The 21070-nt window shown below is 39.4% G+C and overlaps 1 protein-coding gene across 4 annotated transcripts in view; it reads left to right on the plus strand.

The window, feature by feature from the left end:
* Positions 1-21070, plus strand: part of KDM5A (lysine demethylase 5A) — a 65594-nt gene that overhangs the window by 11947 nt on the left and 32577 nt on the right. For 3 of the 4 annotated variants that reach the window (XM_064478908.1, XM_031444356.2, XM_031444355.2), the window contains exons 6-16: positions 2154-2259; positions 3477-3568; positions 4160-4318; positions 5374-5493; positions 6163-6321; positions 9329-9510; positions 10874-11036; positions 12858-12977; positions 15415-15609; positions 20034-20215; positions 20575-20699. In XM_064478908.1, coding sequence (XP_064334978.1) covers positions 2154-2259; positions 3477-3568; positions 4160-4318; positions 5374-5493; positions 6163-6321; positions 9329-9510; positions 10874-11036; positions 12858-12977; positions 15415-15609; positions 20034-20215; positions 20575-20699 — 1603 coding nt within the window. The remainder of the gene's footprint in view (positions 1-2153; positions 2260-3476; positions 3569-4159; positions 4319-5373; positions 5494-6162; positions 6322-9328; positions 9511-10873; positions 11037-12857; positions 12978-15414; positions 15610-20033; positions 20216-20574; positions 20700-21070) is intronic. The other variant, XM_064478909.1, reaches the window with a different exon arrangement.

The following is a 21070-nucleotide window of genomic DNA, read 5'->3' on the forward strand; positions in this document are numbered from 1 at the left end:
TCAGTAGTCTTCGTTTTCTCTCTGCCCTTTATGTGGCACTTTCAGTCCTTCCCTGTCTTCACTCCCCAGCTGTCTCATCTACCCTGTGATTTCGGTTACTGCCTGTCTCTCAGGACTCCTAAATATAGCTGGTCGTCCATGCACCTTTCCTGTTGGTCCGGGGCAGTGTGTGCCTGCAGGTGTGTGTGTGCCTACAGGTGTGTGTGTGCGTCCTGGTGGCCCCAGCCCACTTGGTACGTCTCAAACATCATCACCTTTTTCTAAATCTTTTTTTTTTTAAAGTATTTTCTAGCTTGGTGACAATGACAAGTACAGCCATGGAATAGTCTCTCAAAGAAGAATCAGAAGCTGTGGAAGTTGTCCTGCCCCCTTCCTGTCTCTGTCACGTCACTTGCTCTGTTCCTCTTTAGCTGTGTTTTCATCTGTGACCTCACTAGAATGAGTTCCTTGAAAGTTGAGATTGCAGTTTGTTTATATCGAGGATTCCCAAACCCGTAACACATTTATACGTTAGAATGAAGCCTGTGGTGCCAGGATGTCCCATTGCTGATGGCACTAAGTTTGAGCCAGACTTCTCCGGCATAAAGAACTATTCTCTCTGTAACGAAGTAATCAGAGTAAACTGTAGGACAGTGGGAACAACCCGCTTTCCAGTTATGTTTTGCCCAGTGGTTTTAACATTCGTTGATGACCTTGCCTCAGTTAATTATGCTGGTGGTTGCAAACTGGGTGATTTTCTGGTTCTCTCATTTCTTCTACATTTATTAGTTAGCATTTTTCTTTAAAGAACTTTTCTCTTACATTTTCTCTTGGTGTATTTTTCACAGAATAAAATGTGAATATCTTAACTGTACAGTTTGATGAATTTTGATCAATGTATTTACCTGTGGAACCATAACTGGTTGTTATATTATTTCAGCTTTTGGGGACGTTATTGTCTGTCTGAAAAGGTTATTGTAAGGATTAATTGATTAAAATCCTTTGGTATGGCACATACTATACACTCAGTGTATGTCAGCTTTTATTGTTACGTACTTTGTGTTGATCGTGGTAAAGAACGTGCAGTGTTATGTGTATCATCGGACTAGCTGTAGAGGTTGGTTAACATCACCCAGTCAGTCTACTGCAATTGAAAGGTAAACTTTGAAATGCCCTTTTGGTTGGGTTGGTTCTTTCATAGTCTTTTAGTAGGTGTGAGCTGTTCCATAGCCATAGATTTATAGTCTGTATTTCATCCTGGTTTGTTTTTATTCTTATTGACTAAGTATATTTTGAGTAGGTTTTGGTTTTTAGCCTGCATTCAGAGATTATCTAATTTCAAGATGTAACGGTGGTGTCTGTCAGGAGGCTCTTGCCTTCAAGTACTAGAATGCCTTAAGCTTTGACAACACAGTTTTCCCATAAGGACGCATTTTCCACATAAGATTTTCAGAGATAAGTAGTTCTAGGATTGGTTGAGCAACTTCGCATTGTCATCTTTCCATCTTCCTGCTTGGCTTTCTTCGATGTAAGGCTGTGCGTCTCCTCTTCGCTGCATGGTGGCTGCTGCAGAGTCCAGCACCCTGCTCTCTCCAGACTTGCATCTCCTCGCAGTGGGGAAGGATGTTGGGGCAAAAGGGCTTACTTTTTGAGACCCTTTTTTCTTTTATTAGAAGATGAAAATCTTTCCCAGAATTTCCAGACCTTCCTTATGTCTCATTGGCTAGACCAGGATAACAGTCCCAACCCCTAGCTAGGTCATCACCAATCAAGAGATTGCATTGGCGTGATTGGCTTAGGACAGTTATTACTCATCTCCTGGGATGGGACACCATCAAAGATGGGTGTCCATTAGCAGGAGTGGGAATTTCTACGGAGTTATTACCAGTATCATACCAGTAGGTAACCAGTAGTGTCTGTCTCTGGATAGAACCCAGTGGAGAGCTGTGCTTTTACGAAAGGTAGACTTTCTTTTGTGGAAAGGAATCTCAGGGTTGCATAGTGCTTTGGTGACCGTTCAACTGTTGCAAAGAAGCAGACAATGGATTTAGAGAGAATTCAAATAATTTTTTCCTTTATTTTGAATTTGATCTTGAAACTTTTCTTGGGTAAGAAAATAAGTTTGTGAATTAGTCAGTTAGACTAATTGAGTTTTATTTATTTATTTTTTTTAGTCGGAATCTGGAGAAGTGAATAGAAACACAGAACTGAAGAAACTTCGAATTTTTGGGGCTGGGCCTAAGGTTGTGGGCCTGGCAATGGGAGTAAAAGCTAAAGAAGGTAAAATCTGCTATTGGGTCGTGAAAAGGAATGAGGTACAACAGTGCGGTTGTAACAAGATTCAGATAATGTTTGAATTGTAGTCTCCCTTGGGATGTTCTTAAGAGTTGTAGACTTGCAACAATGGTTCCTAGACAAATCGCCTTTTTGAATGGCAGGTAATCTTAAGGTGTGAGGAGTCATCTTATGTTGAATTTTTATATTTTGGAAGAGAGAAAATTTCCTCCTCCATGTCTAACATGTGACACAGAAATTACAGCTTCCAAAAGCTAGTTTATGAGACAATGATGAAATTAATGGTTCTCACCTGGTGATCTAAAGCTTACTATTTTTAAATTTGAAAAGAAACAGAGGATTCTCTCTGACCCTTAGTATCAGAATATACTGGAGAGAGCTAATGACTTAAATTCTAACTCTAATTTTGATATTTTTCTATAATTGCCTGCGTATATTAGGACAGTTCATTCAAATAAAGTGAAGAATGTCTGGTACTATCAGCTTAGCATGTTGGAAGATTTTTGTCAGTCAGATTGCTGATGCAAAGATCAGGTTTCACTATTCTATATACCTGTTTTAAAACTCAGTTTAACAAAGATTGTGTTGGCTGTTGTTACTGTATAAGAACTTAATGAACTGCTGTGAACACAGGTTTTACTGTATAAGAATGTAATGGAATGCTGTAATCACAGTCATGTTGGTTATTGTGCATTTTATATGAGTAAGTCATGGTTCACATTGTGGACTGAACTCTGAGTGACGAGATAATACTCTTCCATCACTCTCAAAACATGCAGTGTGATAGCACGCACTGGATGCATTATAATGTTTACCATTATCCTTTCTAAAATTACACATTCTTACCATTTTCATGCTTGTAATTGTATTGGCTGGCAGTGATCTTAAAACTAGTCTCAACTTAGTCCCTGTTAAGAACTGCATGTAGGCAGTATGGAATTAGTAGTGAAGCTCTCTGGAGCTTGAGTGGCTGCGCTGGGATCCCGCGTCTGCCGCTGACTGGCTGTGTGATTTGGGGCAAGTTACCTCGCTTCTCTGTGCTTCAGATTCTTTATCTTCAGTGGGGAGTAGTAGTTTATCTGCCTCCTAGTGTTGTGAGACTTGAACTAATTAAGTAATGAAAAGTAACTTTAAATAGTGTCTGGTCCATGGTAAGCTCTCAACATTAGTTTTTACTATTATATATAACTTTTTATTTCAAGATGAGGTCTCCCGAAGACGAAAAGTTACCAACAGGTCAGACGCATTTAACATGCAAATGAGACAACGGAAAGGAACTCTCTCTGTTAACTTTGTAAGTGTTCTGAGATGTGTCAGGAGGGAAAGGATTTATTTTTATTTTAGTTTTGCACTTTTTATCTTGCTATATCTTGGTATGCCGTTTAGTTAGAAGATCTGATGGTGAATCTGACGTTGCCGCTTTGGTTTATGTGATGTTAACCTTGCCTTGTCCCCTATACACGGACTGTTGCATAAGTCATACACTGTGAGAGAGTGAGACAGTAAGTTTGAATCTGTAAATCCTTAGCTGTATTAGACAGTGCTCAGTGTTTAATTCTCTGCCAAAGAATATTTGTGTATAGGAAGGGTGACATGGTGTATTTTACTTATATAAATGGATTTTCAAATACCGTAGATTTGTAGTCTTTCTTTATTCTAATACCTTGATATGCTTTTATTAACTTGCTTGTGAAGCTCTGAGAAAATTTAGGAAGTTTTATGCAAAGCTGTTTAAATACAGTTATTTAAAATAAATATTCAGGATTTAAGTTGTTTACTTTTTAGTGTACAGTAGTTTGCATATTTCAATTTGGGATTTCCTGGTAAAAATTTAATATTACTTATTAGAGGAAATAGACTTTCATTTTATTTTGTTTTCTAACAGGTTGATCTCTATGTTTGTATGTTTTGTGGTCGGGGAAACAATGAAGATAAGTTGCTGTTGTGTGATGGATGTGACGACAGCTATCATACGTTCTGTCTAATTCCCCCACTGCCCGATGTGCCCAAAGGAGACTGGAGGTGTCCCAAGTGTGTCGCTGAGGTACACACCTGACCTTACCTTTCTAAACTCAAAACAGTAGCACATGCACACGAATACAGCAGACACATCCCCAAGAGTTTCTTCTCTCTCCTTGTTTAAAATCTCCAGGGTTTTTAAAGAGGGTAGTGACTGGGAATGTAACAGTTCTGTTGTTGCAGTTTGGCTTTTAAAGGATCTTTTTCTGTCTGTTGGTTAGGTAATTCTGTTTGTTGCTGCAGATGAATGATATGTTTCCTCAGAATATGCATATTCCTGAAGAATCATAAAAATGCGAAAAGTCCATAGGTTGTTCTTTTCTTTTTTAATTAAAAAAAAAAAGTGAAAATCAGACGCAAAGCTCTAGAATTTAGGATTTATGCCTCCAGTTTTCATGCTTCCAGATAAATCCATGGTATCTATTAGCTTGTTTAAATTTTGACTTGGTTGTACTAAATTTTTATTGAAAGATTATAATGATGTCATTGCCATGAGATGCCTGGTCTCTTATTTTAACAAAATGTTGTGATAGGACGTTGAAAGGGAGGAGATGACTGGGTGTATCTAGGTGTATTTATGGCCTTTGGGTTATTTTTAATTTATTCTCAGGGTTAAATGATTCAGAAGCATTTCTCCTCTCAGTGAGTATTTGTGTTAAGAAACATGGTGATTGATAGTGTGGAAAAATCATTCTTCTAGCTAGATACCCTAACAGCCCAGCGAATATCCCTTTGTCCATGAATGTGTATTTTCTCCAGTGGGGACGACAGACAGCCCTGCCTGAGTCCAGGTTGATAGTCCTCCAGGCGTCTGTCTTGGTGCTGGAGCATAATGCCAGCTCTAAAGCCTAAAACTGTCTCATTACCACCTTCTTACTGGAAGGCTGTGCAAATGCACTTGGGGTTTTAGAACATGACTTCCTGATTCCACGTTGAAAGTAATTAATACATGTTTTGTGGTCTTGAGTTGATTGGATTTGCTTCATCTAGGGAAATGCTCAAAGAAGGTGGTACCTGAGAGCCTTAACACCTCCTTGGTTCAGTTCCAGTGAGTTAATGGTAGATACCTTTCCTCCCCAGGAATGTAATAAGCCCAGAGAAGCCTTTGGATTTGAACAAGCTGTACGAGAGTATACCCTTCAGAGCTTCGGGGAGATGGCGGATAATTTCAAGTCTGACTATTTCAACATGCCAGTCCATGTGAGTACTTTATGTCTCAGGTCACTTTGGGGAGTCTGAAGCTTCTGCTTCGCTTTTGGCATTCATTCGCTGTTTTGTAGAGAACGGGGCAGCGTGGAAGAGGTGGTAGAGCACTGCGTCAGGCAGTTTGGGGCCCGGCTCCTGTGTCTGCCTCCTGTACTCTCCCTTGTGGTGGTGTGTGCTCTCCTGTTGAGAGCTTGACTTTGACCTTTGACTTGTTCATTAGCCCTCTGTGAGTGCCATCCTTACTACCAGCATGAAGCGTGTGGTAGTTGCTCCTTTTGTTTAGTTATTTGTAATACGAGGTTTGCTGATTTTCCTGGGGGATCAGGGGCTTTTAACAGTCCGCCAAAGCTATTAAAATCCAGCCTTGACTTCTGTATTGTCTTTTTTTTCCTTGCTGTCCTGGGTCATTTTTAACCTTCTTAGTAGGAAAGCAGCTTGCAGAAGAAAGCAGTTCAAGTTCACCATATTTTCTGAACATCTGAGTTGTCTTAGCTTTTCCCCATCCTCAGTGCGAAAAGCTGGGACTAGTCTTTTCAGCTCTGGGAATTGAGAAGGTCTTCTGTTTTTCCATGGGTTTTTGTTTACTTGACCCTGTGTATTGTGTTATAGTGGGTTATGGTTATAGTGAGTTCATAATCTGTAATCTTGGTTTTCTCTGTGCAGATGGTTCCGACAGAACTAGTGGAGAAGGAGTTCTGGAGGCTGGTGAGCAGCATTGAAGAAGATGTTATTGTAGAGTATGGAGCTGATATCTCCTCGAAAGACTTTGGAAGTGGATTTCCTGTAAAGGATGGTCGGAGGAAGATGCTGCCGGAGGAAGAGGTGCAGAGCGCTTACTCTCCAGGCTTCTCCTCACTCCTGCCCTGACTCAGTCTTCGCATAGTAGAAAACTGCCTGTCTTTAATCTTGAGGGGTCATATTCTTTTAAATATTAAATATGTAGGATTTAATAAGCTACAAATAAAAAGTAGGTTTTTATTTTAAAAAATCTTCAGTTTTAAAAACAGTAAATTCAAAGTATCTTTAAAAATTATGTAACTTTGCATTTTAAAACCAGTTTAATTAGTTTAAAACTTTAACTCCGCTTGAAAGATTTTGCCTAGCTCTTTCTGTTTGAAAAATCTAGAAAGTGATTTGAGATTTAAAAAAAATTACATTTCACTGATAGGTCCACAATTAAGTTCCTTCAACGCCTGGGCAGGTAGGTTTTCCAGTGTGCATTTGACCTGTAACATGTAATGAAGTGCCATCACATAGGAGAGGACCTCTGTGTGAAGCTGAGTTAAGATGACCGTTTCTTTTTCTCTTTACTTTGGTCCTTTTCACTTTTTATTTGTAATTGGCAGCAATTAAGAATTTTATCTCCTATTAAAACAGTTACACATAGTTGGGGAAAAAAAAGTCACCTAGTGGAGAAGAATATACAGTTAAAAATATAGCCACCCCAGGTCTCTTAGGGTTACCATTGGCATGGTGTATCTTTTTCTATTCTTTTAATTTGAAGCTGTGTGTCTCTTGTAGGCACCATATGATTGGTTCTTGCTTTTTAAAAAAATCTAGCCTGACGGTTGCCTTTTGACTGGAGTGTTCAGTCCATTTAAAGTTGATGTGGTGGATTTGTACCTGCCATCTTGCCACTCTCTCTGTCTCATGTCCTTTTGTTCCTCTGTTTCTCCTTTATGGCTTTCTTTGGATGTTAAACATATTTTTCATTGTATCATTTTAATGGGTCTGGAATTTTCTTTCTTTTTTTTTTTTTTGCTGTACATTTTAAGTATTTAGTGGTTCTCTAAGAATTATATAATATGCACCTTTTTAAAAAAACACCATTATTGACAGTGTCCATCTTTAACTTACTGTGGTCTACTTTGTGTTGACACGGACTTCGTTCTGGTATACTAGCAACGTTCAAACAGCGTCTCTTCATTTCCTTCTCTCTTGTGTATTGTGTGTTACAGCTACACATTGTATGATACAACAACACGGCAGTGTAATTATTGCTTTAAACCATCTTTTTTTTTTAAGAAAAAAATGCGCATACGGTGTTGTACATATTTACTCGCATATGTACCGTTTCTGGTAGTCTCCCTTCGTTCCTGTGGGTCCAGGTTACTGCTGGGGTCATTTTGTTTGAACATGGAGGACTGCTTTTATTTGCAGTGTAGGCCTGCTAGCTGTGAATTCTTGTCTTTGCTTATATGGGAATGTACCTCGCCTTCTTTTAGTTCTTCAAGACTAAATGCTTCTCAATTTTTTTGCCTGTGGTCGATTCCTAGTGCCTTGAAATGGTGGTTTTGATAGTTTTGTTCCGTTTAATCCTTCTTTTCTGCGGAGGGAATTTCCAGCCTCTTCACATCACCATTTCTGAAAGTCCTTCATAATAAAAGTATCTTTCTTACCCAAATCTCCAGTCTGGCGAGGACCCCATTTCATCTTCTCTCGTGTCCTTCCAGATGGAGTGTGTGTATACAGGCGGGTCAACATCACGTGTACAGTTACATTTTAAAACAGGATCACGTTTTTAAACAGAATGGGAGGCTGCTACTTACACAGTTCTATGCCTGGCTTACCTTTTCTTGAGTCCTCTCGTGCCCTGTCCAGTCCACCCTGATTCCTTACAGCATCACCTGCCCAGCTTACTTGTGGTGCTGTCTCACTGTTTGTTATGCCGCCATCCATTGAGAGCTGTCTGAGTTCTTACCATGTGCTGAATGGGGTTTTCATTTTGTTGTGTTTTCTTTATGATCAAAAGTCGTGCCTTTTGGCTTCTTACTTTAGCCTTATTACTGACTTTTCCCCTCCTGTCATAGTAGAGCACAGTTTAGGATAATCAGACTCGGATAATATTAATTAGAGAATAGGCTTTGGGTTTTGTCAAGGGAGGAAGGATGATCACAGTGACCGGAGAACGTAGATTGCAGAGATACTTGTTACAGGAAGAGTTCAGTGTTGAAATGTGTGTGTGTTCAGTGTCACTGAATTGGACCTGCTTTGTGTGAGTGTAAGGAAATGCTCAGTCTTCGTTTCTTCATACCGTTCCAGTGGCAAACGGCAGGCGATTATCTCATTATTGGGAAGAGGCTTCATTTTACAACCCAGTTATTTCTGAATTTTATTTCGGCTCTGAATTTTTAAGTTGTTCTTGAAAGGTAGTTAAATCTTCTAATCTTAAGAGATAAGGTTACGGTTTTTAAAGATTACTTTAACATCAACCCTAATAACTAATACTAATGATGGAGATATTAATCCTTCTAAATTCTTAAATTCTGTATGAATATCTGCCTGTTTCTGCTTTTGCCCCATTCACCTTCATGTGAGAATGTGGAGAAATTTGGGCTTCTTACATGAAGTGTGAAGAGACAGGCATACAGCCTTTTTTTCTAGTCTGGGTCACTATTTGCTGTTTATTTCATAAGCAGTAATGCTGTACTCAGAATTCTGGCACCACTCTATGAATATAGTGATAAACATTTTGGAAAGTTACGCCCCTGGGGATAAAGTAGAAATACAATGGCAACCTATTAAAATGAGTCTCACAGTATTTTACTGGTAAACTGTGGCAGGGTGGGGAGTAATAAAAAGCCTTATATGCTTCAGAGTAAACCAGCGGTTTCTGAAGTAACTAAAGGGAAATCTCAGTATCACCTGGGCAGGAGATAGGAGTCAGTATTTAGGAATATGAATTACTGTAGAGAGCAAAGAGCATGGATTCTGCGGACAAGGTTATTTTGAGTATTACAAAATGTTTACTTTCGTTTTTGAAGACTCCCTTGAGATTCCACTGGGCACTTGTTTCTGATCTCTCAGTGACATTTGTTTTCTTCTATAGGAATATGCGCTTTCTGGTTGGAACTTGAATAACATGCCTATTCTAGAGCAGTCTGTCCTTGCACATATCAACGTGGACATCTCTGGTATGAAGGTGCCGTGGCTTTACGTGGGAATGTGTTTCTCTTCCTTTTGCTGGCATATTGAAGATCACTGGAGCTACTCCATCAACTACTTGCACTGGTATGTACGGTCTTGTCAGCAGCATCCATCCTGAGTAACCTTTTTAAAGGTGTAAGAATGTTAGGTGGTATGTTAGGGAGAGCTGACTTTGAAGTATTTCCTTCCCGAAAGGAGGATAATGTACTCTCTAAGGGTCTGGGGTACAACATCTCTGACACTTTATCTGTTAAAGTATTTGCACGCTGTGGGGCCTTGAGAATCACTTTGGTATATATAGCTTTTGGTATGCAAGGTAGGGTATTTAAAGTTTATGTAATTAAAATCTGGCTAACCTTCAGTATTTGAAATTTTCAAAATTTTTTTTCCCTCTTAGTAACATTTTCCCTAAAGTTGCTTAAGTTACATGTGTATTAATTTTTTTGTTGATTTTTTTTTGTGTCTCACCCACAGTTTTTGTTTACTTTCCCAGTTCCTTGTCCAGTATTCTGGTCTTAATAACCAAATGATACTTTTCTCTCCATTTGAAAGATAACTGCTCAGATCACACTACACTTTGGAAAACTAATAGTTTTCTTTCTCTGCTTCATTGCTATGCTGTATAATACGATAGCTACTAGCTACCTGTAGCTATTTAAATTTAAGATTAAGTAAAATTAAAATTTACTTCCTCAGTTGCACTGACCACGTTTTAAGTGCTTTATCCTCACATGTGACTCTTCATTGGCCAGCATAGATATAGAACATTTTCAGTCATCACAGTAAGTTTCTACTAGAGACAGCACTGTGAATTTTATTAGAATTAAGAAATTCAGCTATGATAGAAATAGCATGAAATCAAATCTATTTCCTAGAAGTAAACTTAGCATTACAAATAAACTCTAGTCCACTAAAGTCTAGTGTATGAATGATGCCAAGTTTTTGTTCCTGAAGGTTGATAGATAGAACTGTATTCAGGCTTTGAGCAGTTTCTCGCCTTGCCTTACTCCCTTGGGTAGTAGACTTGAGCTCAGCGAAGTCATGTAAAAGTACTCTAAAGAGCACTGACTTCTACTTGGATCACTGTGGGGGTAATTGGACTGTCCGGTGGGCCTGTGAGTCAGGGCGCATAGCAGTGTCTTTTGGAACAGAGCTGCCTTTTCATGTATTGTCTTTCCAGTTAGGAGGTGCTGTTGACTCATCTACCTTAAAGAGTTCGTGTGCTTGGAATTGCTTGTCCGTAGTGATGAGTGTGTGTCTCTCCGTATACTCGTCTCACCTCCTGTTATGAACAGTAGCACAGATTGATGAGATGGTTGCTAGGATTCAGAGCATGCAATCTGTGGCCATGGAGCAAGATACAGTTACCTACAGTGGGTTTGAATCAGAGACCCTGGTGTCGTTGGCACCATGCTCTGCCTAGTTAAGAAGTTCTTTCTTTTGCTAGGGGGGAGCCAAAGACGTGGTATGGTGTGCCATCTCATGCTGCAGAGCAGCTGGAGGAGGTGATGCGGGAGCTGGCCCCTGAGTTATTTGAGTCCCAGCCCGACCTCCTGCACCAGCTAGTCACCATCATGAACCCCAATGTGCTGACGGAGCATGGTGTGCCTGTGAGTCTTTTTGGTCCCCCTTCAGTCTCTTTAAAGTTCTGATTGGAGTCACAATATATGCTTTGTTTCTTAATAGGAAGTCGAAAATCATGTTATCTTTTAGACAGATTAGAGTTTATACTCTGAAGGGAAAATTTGATTAAGAAAAGGGTGTTGTAAGTATGAATCATACTTCATGTATAACAACCAATCAGAATAGCCTGTTTTCAGCAAACTGTTATATCCTGATTTTAACAAAAATCTCATGTTCTTTCTTATCCCCATTTAACCAAAGTATAAGTATTTTAAGTGGTAATAATAACTAATCCCTTTGGAGATCATATTTCCATATTTCCTTTTTTTTGTTAAAGTCTAGTGGGATGGGGAGGGTACAGCTCAGGTGGTAGAGGGTTAAGTTAAAAAGGGATGAAGAAAATAAGTAATAGTCTAGAAAGGTTAGATGCAGTAGATATCCATGAAAAATAAATCATCAATCAATCATCAATCCAATCTAATCACCCCCCTCCCCCCTAAAGACTTCCAAACTTGACTAGCTTCAATCCCCAGTCTACACTGCTTACCAAGCAACCAAGGAACAACTCCACCAGCACATCAATCTAATCACCCCCCCCCAAAAGAAGAAACAGAAGAACTCTAAAGAAAAGGAAAAATATTGACATACTAGTCAGTTTACAATGTTGTTTTTTGTTTCTGGTGTACAGCATAGTTCAGTTATACACATATATTTTCCTTTTTATACTTTTTTTCAGTAAAGGCTATTACAAGCTATTGAATTCCCTGTGCTATAGAGGAGGACCTTGTTATTTCTGTTTCCATATTTCATATAGTGTTTTTAGGCTTTTGGGGGAGTAACTAGGTTTATTATTTTTTTCTTTTTTTATTTTTAATGGAGGTACTGGGGACTGAACCCAGAACCTCAAGCATGCTAAGCATGCGCTCTACCACTGAACTGTACCCTCCCCCCTCGTGTAAAGGTTTCACAGCTTTTTTTTTCACATGAGGTAATGAAATAAAAATATACAATGAATCCCTTTTATACTTTTAGGCTTAGTTTTGAAAATGATTATTAAATTTAAGCTAGTGGCACCTAATAAAGTATAAAGTTAATGTTCGCCGCATATAGTCAAATAGTCTTCATAGTTAATGAGAAAGTAGATAGATAGTAGTGTTACTTTGTCTTTATTTTGGGGGCGTAATTAGGTTTACTTATTTTTTATTATTATTTTATTATTTAATGGAGGTACTGGGGATTGAACCCAGGACCTCGTGCGTGCTAAGCATGCGCTCTACCAGTGAGCATACCCTCCCTTCTTTGTTACTTTGTCTTTAAAAGAGTGAATTTATACAGAATCTGGGGCTTTTCAAAAGACATAGTATTATAAAACAGTGAGATTCAGGAAAGCTGACTTGGGGATCTTTCTTTCCGTAAGCCATATTCGCTAATCAATTAGTTTCCAAAAATTTATCTGGAAGCAGGAAATCCCATTCTTCACCACTGTCTACAGCAGAAGAGTGAAAGGAATGAAACCTTTTGACTATAAAATTTTAATTAAGTTAGGAAACTACTCTTTGAAAATTTCTTTTGGCTGTGAATTCTTGTCGTGAATCACTGTAATTTGTCATTGCAACTGTTTTAAGAAGGTGAAACTCTTACTGCTTTTCAACGCCTGGTACTATTTGCTGGTATGTGTAGGTTAATGTTTTATTGTTCTCAGTTTTAGAAAATGCTTCTGAAACTGAGTAATAAAATCTATCTCCCTTTTATGTGTCTTTATTTTCATTTCTTTTGTTTCTGTATCCCTGTTCCCGATTTGCGTTTAGGTGTACAGGACCAATCAGTGTGCTGGCGAGTTCGTGGTGACGTTTCCTCGGGCCTACCACTCTGGATTTAATCAAGGCTACAACTTCGCTGAGGCTGTGAACTTCTGTACTGCTGACTGGGTCTGTTCTATAGCAAGTGGCTGTTGTATGTCTGCTAACACCCGGGAAGAGGCATCTTAATTGCTAAATTTGCGTAGCGGGGGAGTGTGGGGTTCATGGATATTTCAGTAGAGCTTGGAATGTCTGCTGCAGTTGATAAAGTTCGGGTCGTTTTTATTTGGAAGATTTTGTGGTTCATTCTTCTCATCCATTATTCCCCCTGTTTTGTTTGAACTTTGAAAGGTAGTTGATATTTCTGAATCTTCCTTTTCTGAGAGAATGTGGTTCCTCTAGTCTGCTTTCTCTGAGCACTTCTGGATTTAATAAAGGTGACCAGATCTTTTCAAGAATTAATTGTATCATATTTATAAATGCCTAGCTCTGATTTTTACTTTAAAATATCCCTTTATTATTTTTCCTTCTGGTAGACAATGAGGTGATTTTAGTCTTCCTACCATTTTATGTTTTCTGTATCCTTTTATAAAAATTTTATTTTAAAGAATAGCTGTAATATTAAGGTCTCTGTGGGTTATACTTCTGTGTGAATGATATTGGCAGTGATTGCTATTTTGCTTCTAGATGAAGGAGACGTATGAAAGTAATTAGTTGCTTTTACATCACGTTGGTGGGGAGAAGACTGCAGATTTGTCACCCACTCTTTGACCTTATATTTCCTTTAGTGGTGCTGTTTTTTGGTCATCTCTCGTAACATTTTGGAGGATATTCTTCAGTACTATTGGATCTTGCATGTTTTCTGTGGGCACCTTAATGTGTTAAATTTCATGATTAACCGTAGTATTTCCTTGGCTAATAAATGAACTTGTGTGATGAACAGTCTTTCCTGACCTTAGAACAGTCTAAACTTCTTGTTAGGAAGCAGTAGGGGCAAGACTGAGCCTAGGACTCTGCCTTGGGCTTGAGCTCTGTTTTAAAGGTCAACTGACATTTATTGTGTTGACTGACTTGTTCCTTGGCTAGGTGTGGGATGGGAAATGGGGGTGATTCAGGGATGAGTTAGAGATGGTTTCTGCCGTTAACGTGCTCACTGTTACTGGTGCTTCACCTTGGGCAGCTCTTCGTTTCACTGGTCCCAAGTTTTTTACCCGCTGTGTAAAGATGCTAAGATTCACTTGACTTCACACCAGGGCACTAACACTTGTCGAAGCCCTTGATACTCTTTAGGAGAAAGGGGTGATGGAGATGAAAGACGAAAGCAGCGCTGTATCTGGGGTGAAGCAGTCCTGCTGCTTGTTATCAGCTACAGGGGGTAACCAGTTCTGTTTTATGTGTTTTCCTTACATACTTTGATAATAGGAACCACAAACACCACAGTTTTGCTTTTTTCTTGCTCTTGTATCAAGGCTACATGAGAAATGTTTAAAGAGTAAATATCTGAGAATTAAGAAATGAAGGAATTACATACTGTTAATCGACAAGATAGTTGCTACTCACAAAGTCAGTATACACATTTTCTTGGGAAAGGTTGTTGCTTTGGAAGAGCATGAAAGTACTGCGCGGTTCAGAGGTAGGCTTGCTCTCTGGACCTCTGATTCTTGTGATCCCTTTCTTCCTCTCTCAGCATGGAGGTGAGCTCTAAAGGGTTCTTCAGGGTCCTTCCGTTTTCTAATTTTTTTGTCTTTTATAATACAGTTTTCAAATACTGTACAAAAAACCTTAGCCACCCAGGTTTTTCCACTTGAGTGTAGGAAAGCGTTGAAGAGAGAGAATGGGTGTGTGTGTTTTTTGGTTCAGCTAGTATCATAATTTGGGTTGAAACTTGATAGAGAAATTTTCAGAAGTTAAAGGAGTGTTCCTGTTGATTTATGAAAAGTGATCATTTAGTGATTTATTTCACTTAGGAAAATTGAAGTATGTACTCTCATGATTTCACTTCTAATTCTTTTTAGGCCAGACTGATTGCTTTTAAAAATAATTTCTAGATTCTAAAATCTAAGTTGTCTTTTGCTTTGGTCCTTATAAAAAACTAAAGTCAGTCCATGTGATCTGGTAGGTAGTGCTTCCCCCACCCCCTCCCTCCTAATCACATCTTTTATGTGGAAACAGCAATGCTGAAGATGTCCAATTAACCCTTTATTGCCTGAAAATTTTTTTCTTTTTCCAGTAAGGTCAGTGTTATGTTAGACTGGTCCAAAAGAGTTTGCTGCCTCATTTATGTATCAAAGAACTCATCTTCTTGAGGTCCATAATAAGTAGAAAACCTGCAGCTTAGGCCAGAAGCTCAGCATCTCAAATTATTGGAATTTTCTGGGGGAAGGTCTTTGAAATTCTTTTTGCGCCATAAAGGTTTAATATTTACAGTTACTTCTAATGTTCAAATGGATGTTCTTACTCTGTGTTCTTTATAGTACAGGAGAGGATCTGGAGGGCAAATAGTGGTTCTGTTCTGGAATGTGCGATAAGCAAGTAATTTATTCTGAGAATCTTGTCTTGTTTTCAGTTGCCCATTGGACGTCAGTGTGTCAATCATTACCGCCGGCTAAGGCGCCACTGTGTCTTCTCACACGAGGAGCTGATCTTCAAGATGGCAGCAGACCCAGAGTGCTTGGACGTGGGGCTGGCTGCCATGGTGTGCAAGGAGTTGATGCTCCTGACGGAAGAGGAGACGCGATTAAGGGAGTCTGTTGTGCAGATGGTGAGTTTGCTGAGCACAGTTCCTGCAGTGGGTACTCCTCATGGAACATACTGATAGTCGAACCTGTGCAGAGAATCCATTTTCACCACTGATCCCTCTAGAAGTTGAACGCAAAAACTAATAGTTTGGAGAAGATTTCATACGTCTGTACTTGTCATTTTGGTTTCTTCAAGTTGAAAAACTTTTAGGAATCTTGATGTCATCATCTCCAGATTTTTAAAAATGAAATTCTGTCGGGTAGAATTTCTTAGGTTTGTATTTTAAAAAATTTCTTACGTATAATATTATTTCTTTAAACAAGAGAGTTCAAATCCTTTTCTCTCTCAGCTTTGTAATTGAATAAAAGTTACGTTTCTGGTGATTGAAGACTGTCAGAGTGAATTACTCTGCCTCCCCTCCACCCCGCCAAATCTAAGTATTTTAATGAGTAAGAAGGACTGACTAACCAAGTGTTAGATTTTGAATACTAGAATGAACTAAATATTTATCGTATTGAAATGGAAAACAAGTGAGAAAAACTGAGTTTTCAGCCGCTCTTGGCCCATTTCCCCTCACCCTCCCTATGTAGCTAGCCTCACTGGCTTTGTTTTCCTAAAAGCCTTGCTTTGATTATGTTTATTTATCAACCTTTTGTATTTTATTATTATTTTTTAAACAAGACTTTTTTACCTTTTTTATTAAAGAGTATTTTAAGTTTAAATTCCACTTGTTCATTGCTGGTACGTAGGAAGGGCATTGACTTTTGTGTGTTAAAATTACTTGTATCCTGTAACCTAACTATAATTGTTTCTTGTTAGAGTGTTTTTGTTGATTCTTTCAGATTTTCTACGTAGATAATCTTGTACAGAGATGGTTTTGTTTCTTTCTTCCCAATCTGAATACCTTGTATTTACTTTTCTTGTCTTGTTGCTTAGCTGGGACTTCCAGTATGGTGTTAAAAAGGAGTATTGGGAGAGGACATCCTTGCTTGTGCCTGATCTCAGTGGGAACGCTTCTTATCATTAAGTAAAATGTTAACTCTAGTTTTTTTTTTTTAAAACAGATACTCTTTTTAAGTTGAAGAAGATCCCCTCTATTCCTAGTTTATGAGAATTTTTATTAGGAATGGAAATTGGATTTTGTCAGGTATTTTTCTGCATCTCTTGATGTGATCGTGTGGTTTTTCTTCTTTAGTCTGTTGATATGATGGATTGTGTTAATTTCTGAATGGTGAACCAGCATTGCTTACCTGGGATGAATCCCGCTTGGTTGTGGTGTGTAATTATTTTTATACAGTGTTGGATTCAGTTTGCTTATATTTTGTTGATTTTTGCATCTATGTTCGCGAGCAATATTGGCCTGTAGTTTCCTTTTCTTGTGAAATCTTTGGTTTTGGTATTAGGGTAATGCTAGCCTCATAGAATGAGTTAGGATGTATTCCTCCTTCTGTCCTCTGGTAGATTATAGAGAGTTGGTATAATTTCTCCCATAAATCTTTGGTAGAATTCATCAGTGAACCTGTCTGGGTCCAGTGCTTTTGTACTGTTTGGTTTTCTTTCATAGATAAAGACCTATTCAGATTGTCTCTTTCTTCTTGTGTGAGTTTTGACGACTTGTGTCTTTCAAGGAGCTGGTGGACATGGTCTTCCGCAGTGCTCCTTTACCGCCCTTTAACTGTCCATGGGCTCTGTGGAGATGCTCTTTTATTTCTGATCTTAGTAATTTGTGTTCTGTTTCTTTTTTCTTAGTTACCCTGGCTAGAGGCGTATCAGTTCATTGAGCTTCTCAAAGAACCAGCTTTTGGTTTCATTAATTTTTCTCTGTTGACTTCTGCTCTAATTCTTTGTGTATATGTGTGTTTGGATTTAATTTGTCCTTTTTCTAGTTCCCTAAAGTGGAAACATATTACTCATTTTATATGTTTATTTAAAATGGAATTCCTTTCTTATTGCCTGAAGTCTGCCTTTTGAAGTTTGAAAGTTAAGTACATTGGTGGAGACTCAGGAAGTAAATTTTTGTCGTCTGGTCTCATGTTTCAGATTTAACCTACGTCACTAGTGGGGCATTGTTTTCCCTTGTTCTATAGTGGTTTGCATATGACATCTTCTGATCACCTTGTTAGTGCTTTGACCAAATTCCCGTTTGGACTCTTTTCCTTTAAACTTACCTTCTTCTCGTGCCCTCGTTTCCAGGTCCTCTTCTCTGCCTTTCTTTGCATTATGCGCTTATCTTTTGAATCTTAAGAACAGTTTTCATTTTGTTTCTCCCTTGAAGAGCTCATTGAGTGGTTTTTCTGTGGTCAGTGTCCTCATTTCCTTGTTCTCCCTCGCTGTCACTGTGGCGGCTTCGTGGCCAAGTCCAGTTGTGTTTTTCCTTCTGTCCCACGCTGGGCGGTCTGAGCACTGGCTGCTGTTCTTCTGGTCTCTCTCCTCCACCCTTGCTCTGCTGTTCTCCAGCTTCTGAGAGCACCTGCCAGTCGCTTCTAGGTGTCGCTTTCCTCATCTTAAGCTCTCAGTGTTTGCAGGGTTCTGCCTTTGAGCTTTTGGTGTTTCTCTTTTGTGCTACTTCTCAGGGAATTCTTAGCCGTTCTTAAGACTTCAGAACTTTAATTCTTTGAGCTCTGATTTTGTGGTTTCATTTCTCACCTCTTGACTTTGCCTCGTGTTAAATGCAGACACAGAAATTCCTGTCGCTTTGAAAGAGGCGGTGTCTTCACTCGCCTGTTTGTAATTGCATCTCCATGGGATTACTGTACATTCTTAGTTAGGTTTCTGTCGTCTTAGTTTTGGCATCTAAGACAGAGCACTGCCTCCTCCCCTCGGCTCTTTCACAAAGCGCTTTCCTCTCCTAATTGCCTGTCTCTGAGTTCCAGGATCATTATGTAGAAACTAACCTGATCCCTGACTCATCCGTCGCCTGCATTCTCATCTGTCAATCTGGTTTTAAGTTTTTCTTGTTTTAACATCTGTTGTCACCCCTCCCCCCTTCTCTTTATTGCTACCATTCTGTTCCATTCCTTAGTTTTCTCACTATTTCAAATATCTCTTTAATTTGTATCCCTGACTTTTTTCTTCTCTCCATTCCATCCCAATAATTTATGGTTTTCCAAAGTATATTCACAGGACTTAAGCTATATTATATGTTAGAAGGAATTACAAGGAAAAAGTGTTCTGTGACAGAAAAGCTTGGGAAATGGTGGATTAAGAAAAAATAAATGGGATTCTTTACTGTAGAACTTCTGTGACCCTTTAATATCCTGGTGTTTGTTAAACTTTTAAGTTGGGAGGGATGTAAGACACAGCATTTATACCCCTTCCCAATTTACTTCTTAATTTTTTTGCAGAATACCTTCCAGGACCAGTGGTCCTTGAAGTAGACTTTGGGAAATGATGTGGAATTTCTTAAAGCAGCCAGGAATTGGTAGTTGACACATTAGCATCCTCTGTTTGCCAGCTGTTCTGAAGCTGTAAATTGTTGTAAACTAAGAAACACCTGCAGTGCATTATGGAACCATTTTTGCATAAAAGTAATTTTTGAAGAAAATATCAAATGCTAACATGAGAAAATGGAAAGACATGAGTGTAGTCAGGAGACACCTAGGTAAAAACAAAATGTTGAAAGAACTGGGTTGTGTCTGCCAGCAAATAAATGATTAGATCACCATCTTGTTTGAGTTGGAGGGGGTGGTTTGCTGTTGTAGTGGAATTAGATTCTTAAGTACCTTGCCTGCTAAGTAAGTTGAAACTGTAAAGGGCACCCCTTTGTACAGTAAATGGAAGTCTTTGTAAAATGTACTTCAGATGCCCTTACTGTCTCAAGCTGGCATGCTGGATTTGATTAGCGTTCTCCTTGGTGCCTTGCTGAGGTAGGTTGTACTTCGGTTTGCGTAGTAGCCTAGGCAGTTCTACACCCCTTGTCCTTGTGCGTGCTTGTATGTGTCAGTGTTATCTTCAGGTTGTGGATCACTAGTGCGTCTGCTTAAGGGCTTGTTGTCCCTGGGGAAGTACTTCTTTTTGAAATTTTTCTTGTCTAGAAGACAAAACAACATAAAACGAATGTAGAGCTTCAGGAATTATCATATGGTAAACTTTGTTGTCATCACAGTACGGTCAAGAGATAGAACTTCATCAACCATTCTAAAAGTACCTCCCAATTACAGCTTCCTTCCCTCCCCTCAAAAAGTGATTTTAAACCTTTGTAATAATCATTTCCTGCATTTTAAAGATAGTTTCATCATGTGCATTCTTAGACACCACAGTTTAGTCTTGCCCATTAGAAAAATGAGTGATGATTGTGTTTGCGAAGTATCTTGGTGACGTGCCATTGCACCTCCCTCATTTACATCAGAGTCAGAGATTTACCTGTAGAAAAAAACTTTATAAGCTAAGTTCACTGATGCTTGACAGACTGGAAAGACTTGATCTGGCGACGTAACTGTATTTCAGGGCGTCCTGATGTCAGAAGAAGAAGTGTTTGAGCTGGTTCCCGATGACGAGCGGCAGTGTGCGGCGTGCAGGACCACGTGCTTTCTCTCTGCCCTCACCTGCTCCTGCAGCCCCGATCGGCTTGTGTGCCTCTACCACCCAGCTGACCTGTGCGCCTGCCCCATGCAGAAGAAATGTCTTAGGTATCCGGGAGCTCCTTGTAAAACTTCTCTTACCTTCTCTTACAGTTAATGTTGTTCCTTGTAACCCCTTTCCTTGGGTTTGAACCCGTAACTTCTTGTCTCTTTGCCTCCCTGCTTGAGGACCAGTCTGTCGAAGTTGGCCCTAAACTGAGATGAGTTTCTGTATCAGTTGGTCTCCCCCGTTCCTTGTCTTTCCCTGCGTTAGCGCTCTCTGGGCTTTGACTTTCTCTGTGTGCACCGAGACCCCATCCCCCGGCCATTGTACTTGCCTTAAACTGATTGTGTTTAAAATTTATTCTCAACTTGTTGGTTTTGGAAGCTTTTATTTGTGTGTGTTTTGTTTTTTGGGGTTTTTTTAGGTACCGCTACCCATTAGAGGACCTCCCTTCTCTGCTGTATGGTGTGAAAGTCAGGGCACAGTCCTATGACACCTGGGTCAGCCGTGTCACAGAAGCTTTGTCTGCCAACTTCAGCCACAAGAAAGGTTAAGTTTCTTCCCATTTTATGTGTACACTGAGATGGTTGTCACTTTGAAAGAGGCCTTGTTTTCTGTTTTTCCTTCATTAAAGAAAAATCCTAGGCTTCGTATGAGATTTGAGACTAATGGGCTGGTTGGCCATGGACTTGATTTTCTATTTGAGAATCTTGTTTAAGTGAAAAAGCTGATGCTCAGTGTGGGACAGAAAGCTCGCTTGCAGCAGGTGCGTTGCATGCTCTGGGGAACCACTGTTACCAGCAGGCTAACACTGAAGGCTCCCTGCGAAAGAGGACTTGGGTTAGGAACGAGCACCTGGTTACATGAGCTCCTGCTGCACTGCTGAGACTGTCGCAGCTGTGCTGCGATTCTGCTGATAG

Source organism: Camelus dromedarius, chromosome 25, assembly GCF_036321535.1.
Source record: "Camelus dromedarius isolate mCamDro1 chromosome 25, mCamDro1.pat, whole genome shotgun sequence".
Lineage (NCBI taxonomy): Eukaryota > Metazoa > Chordata > Mammalia > Artiodactyla > Camelidae > Camelus > Camelus dromedarius.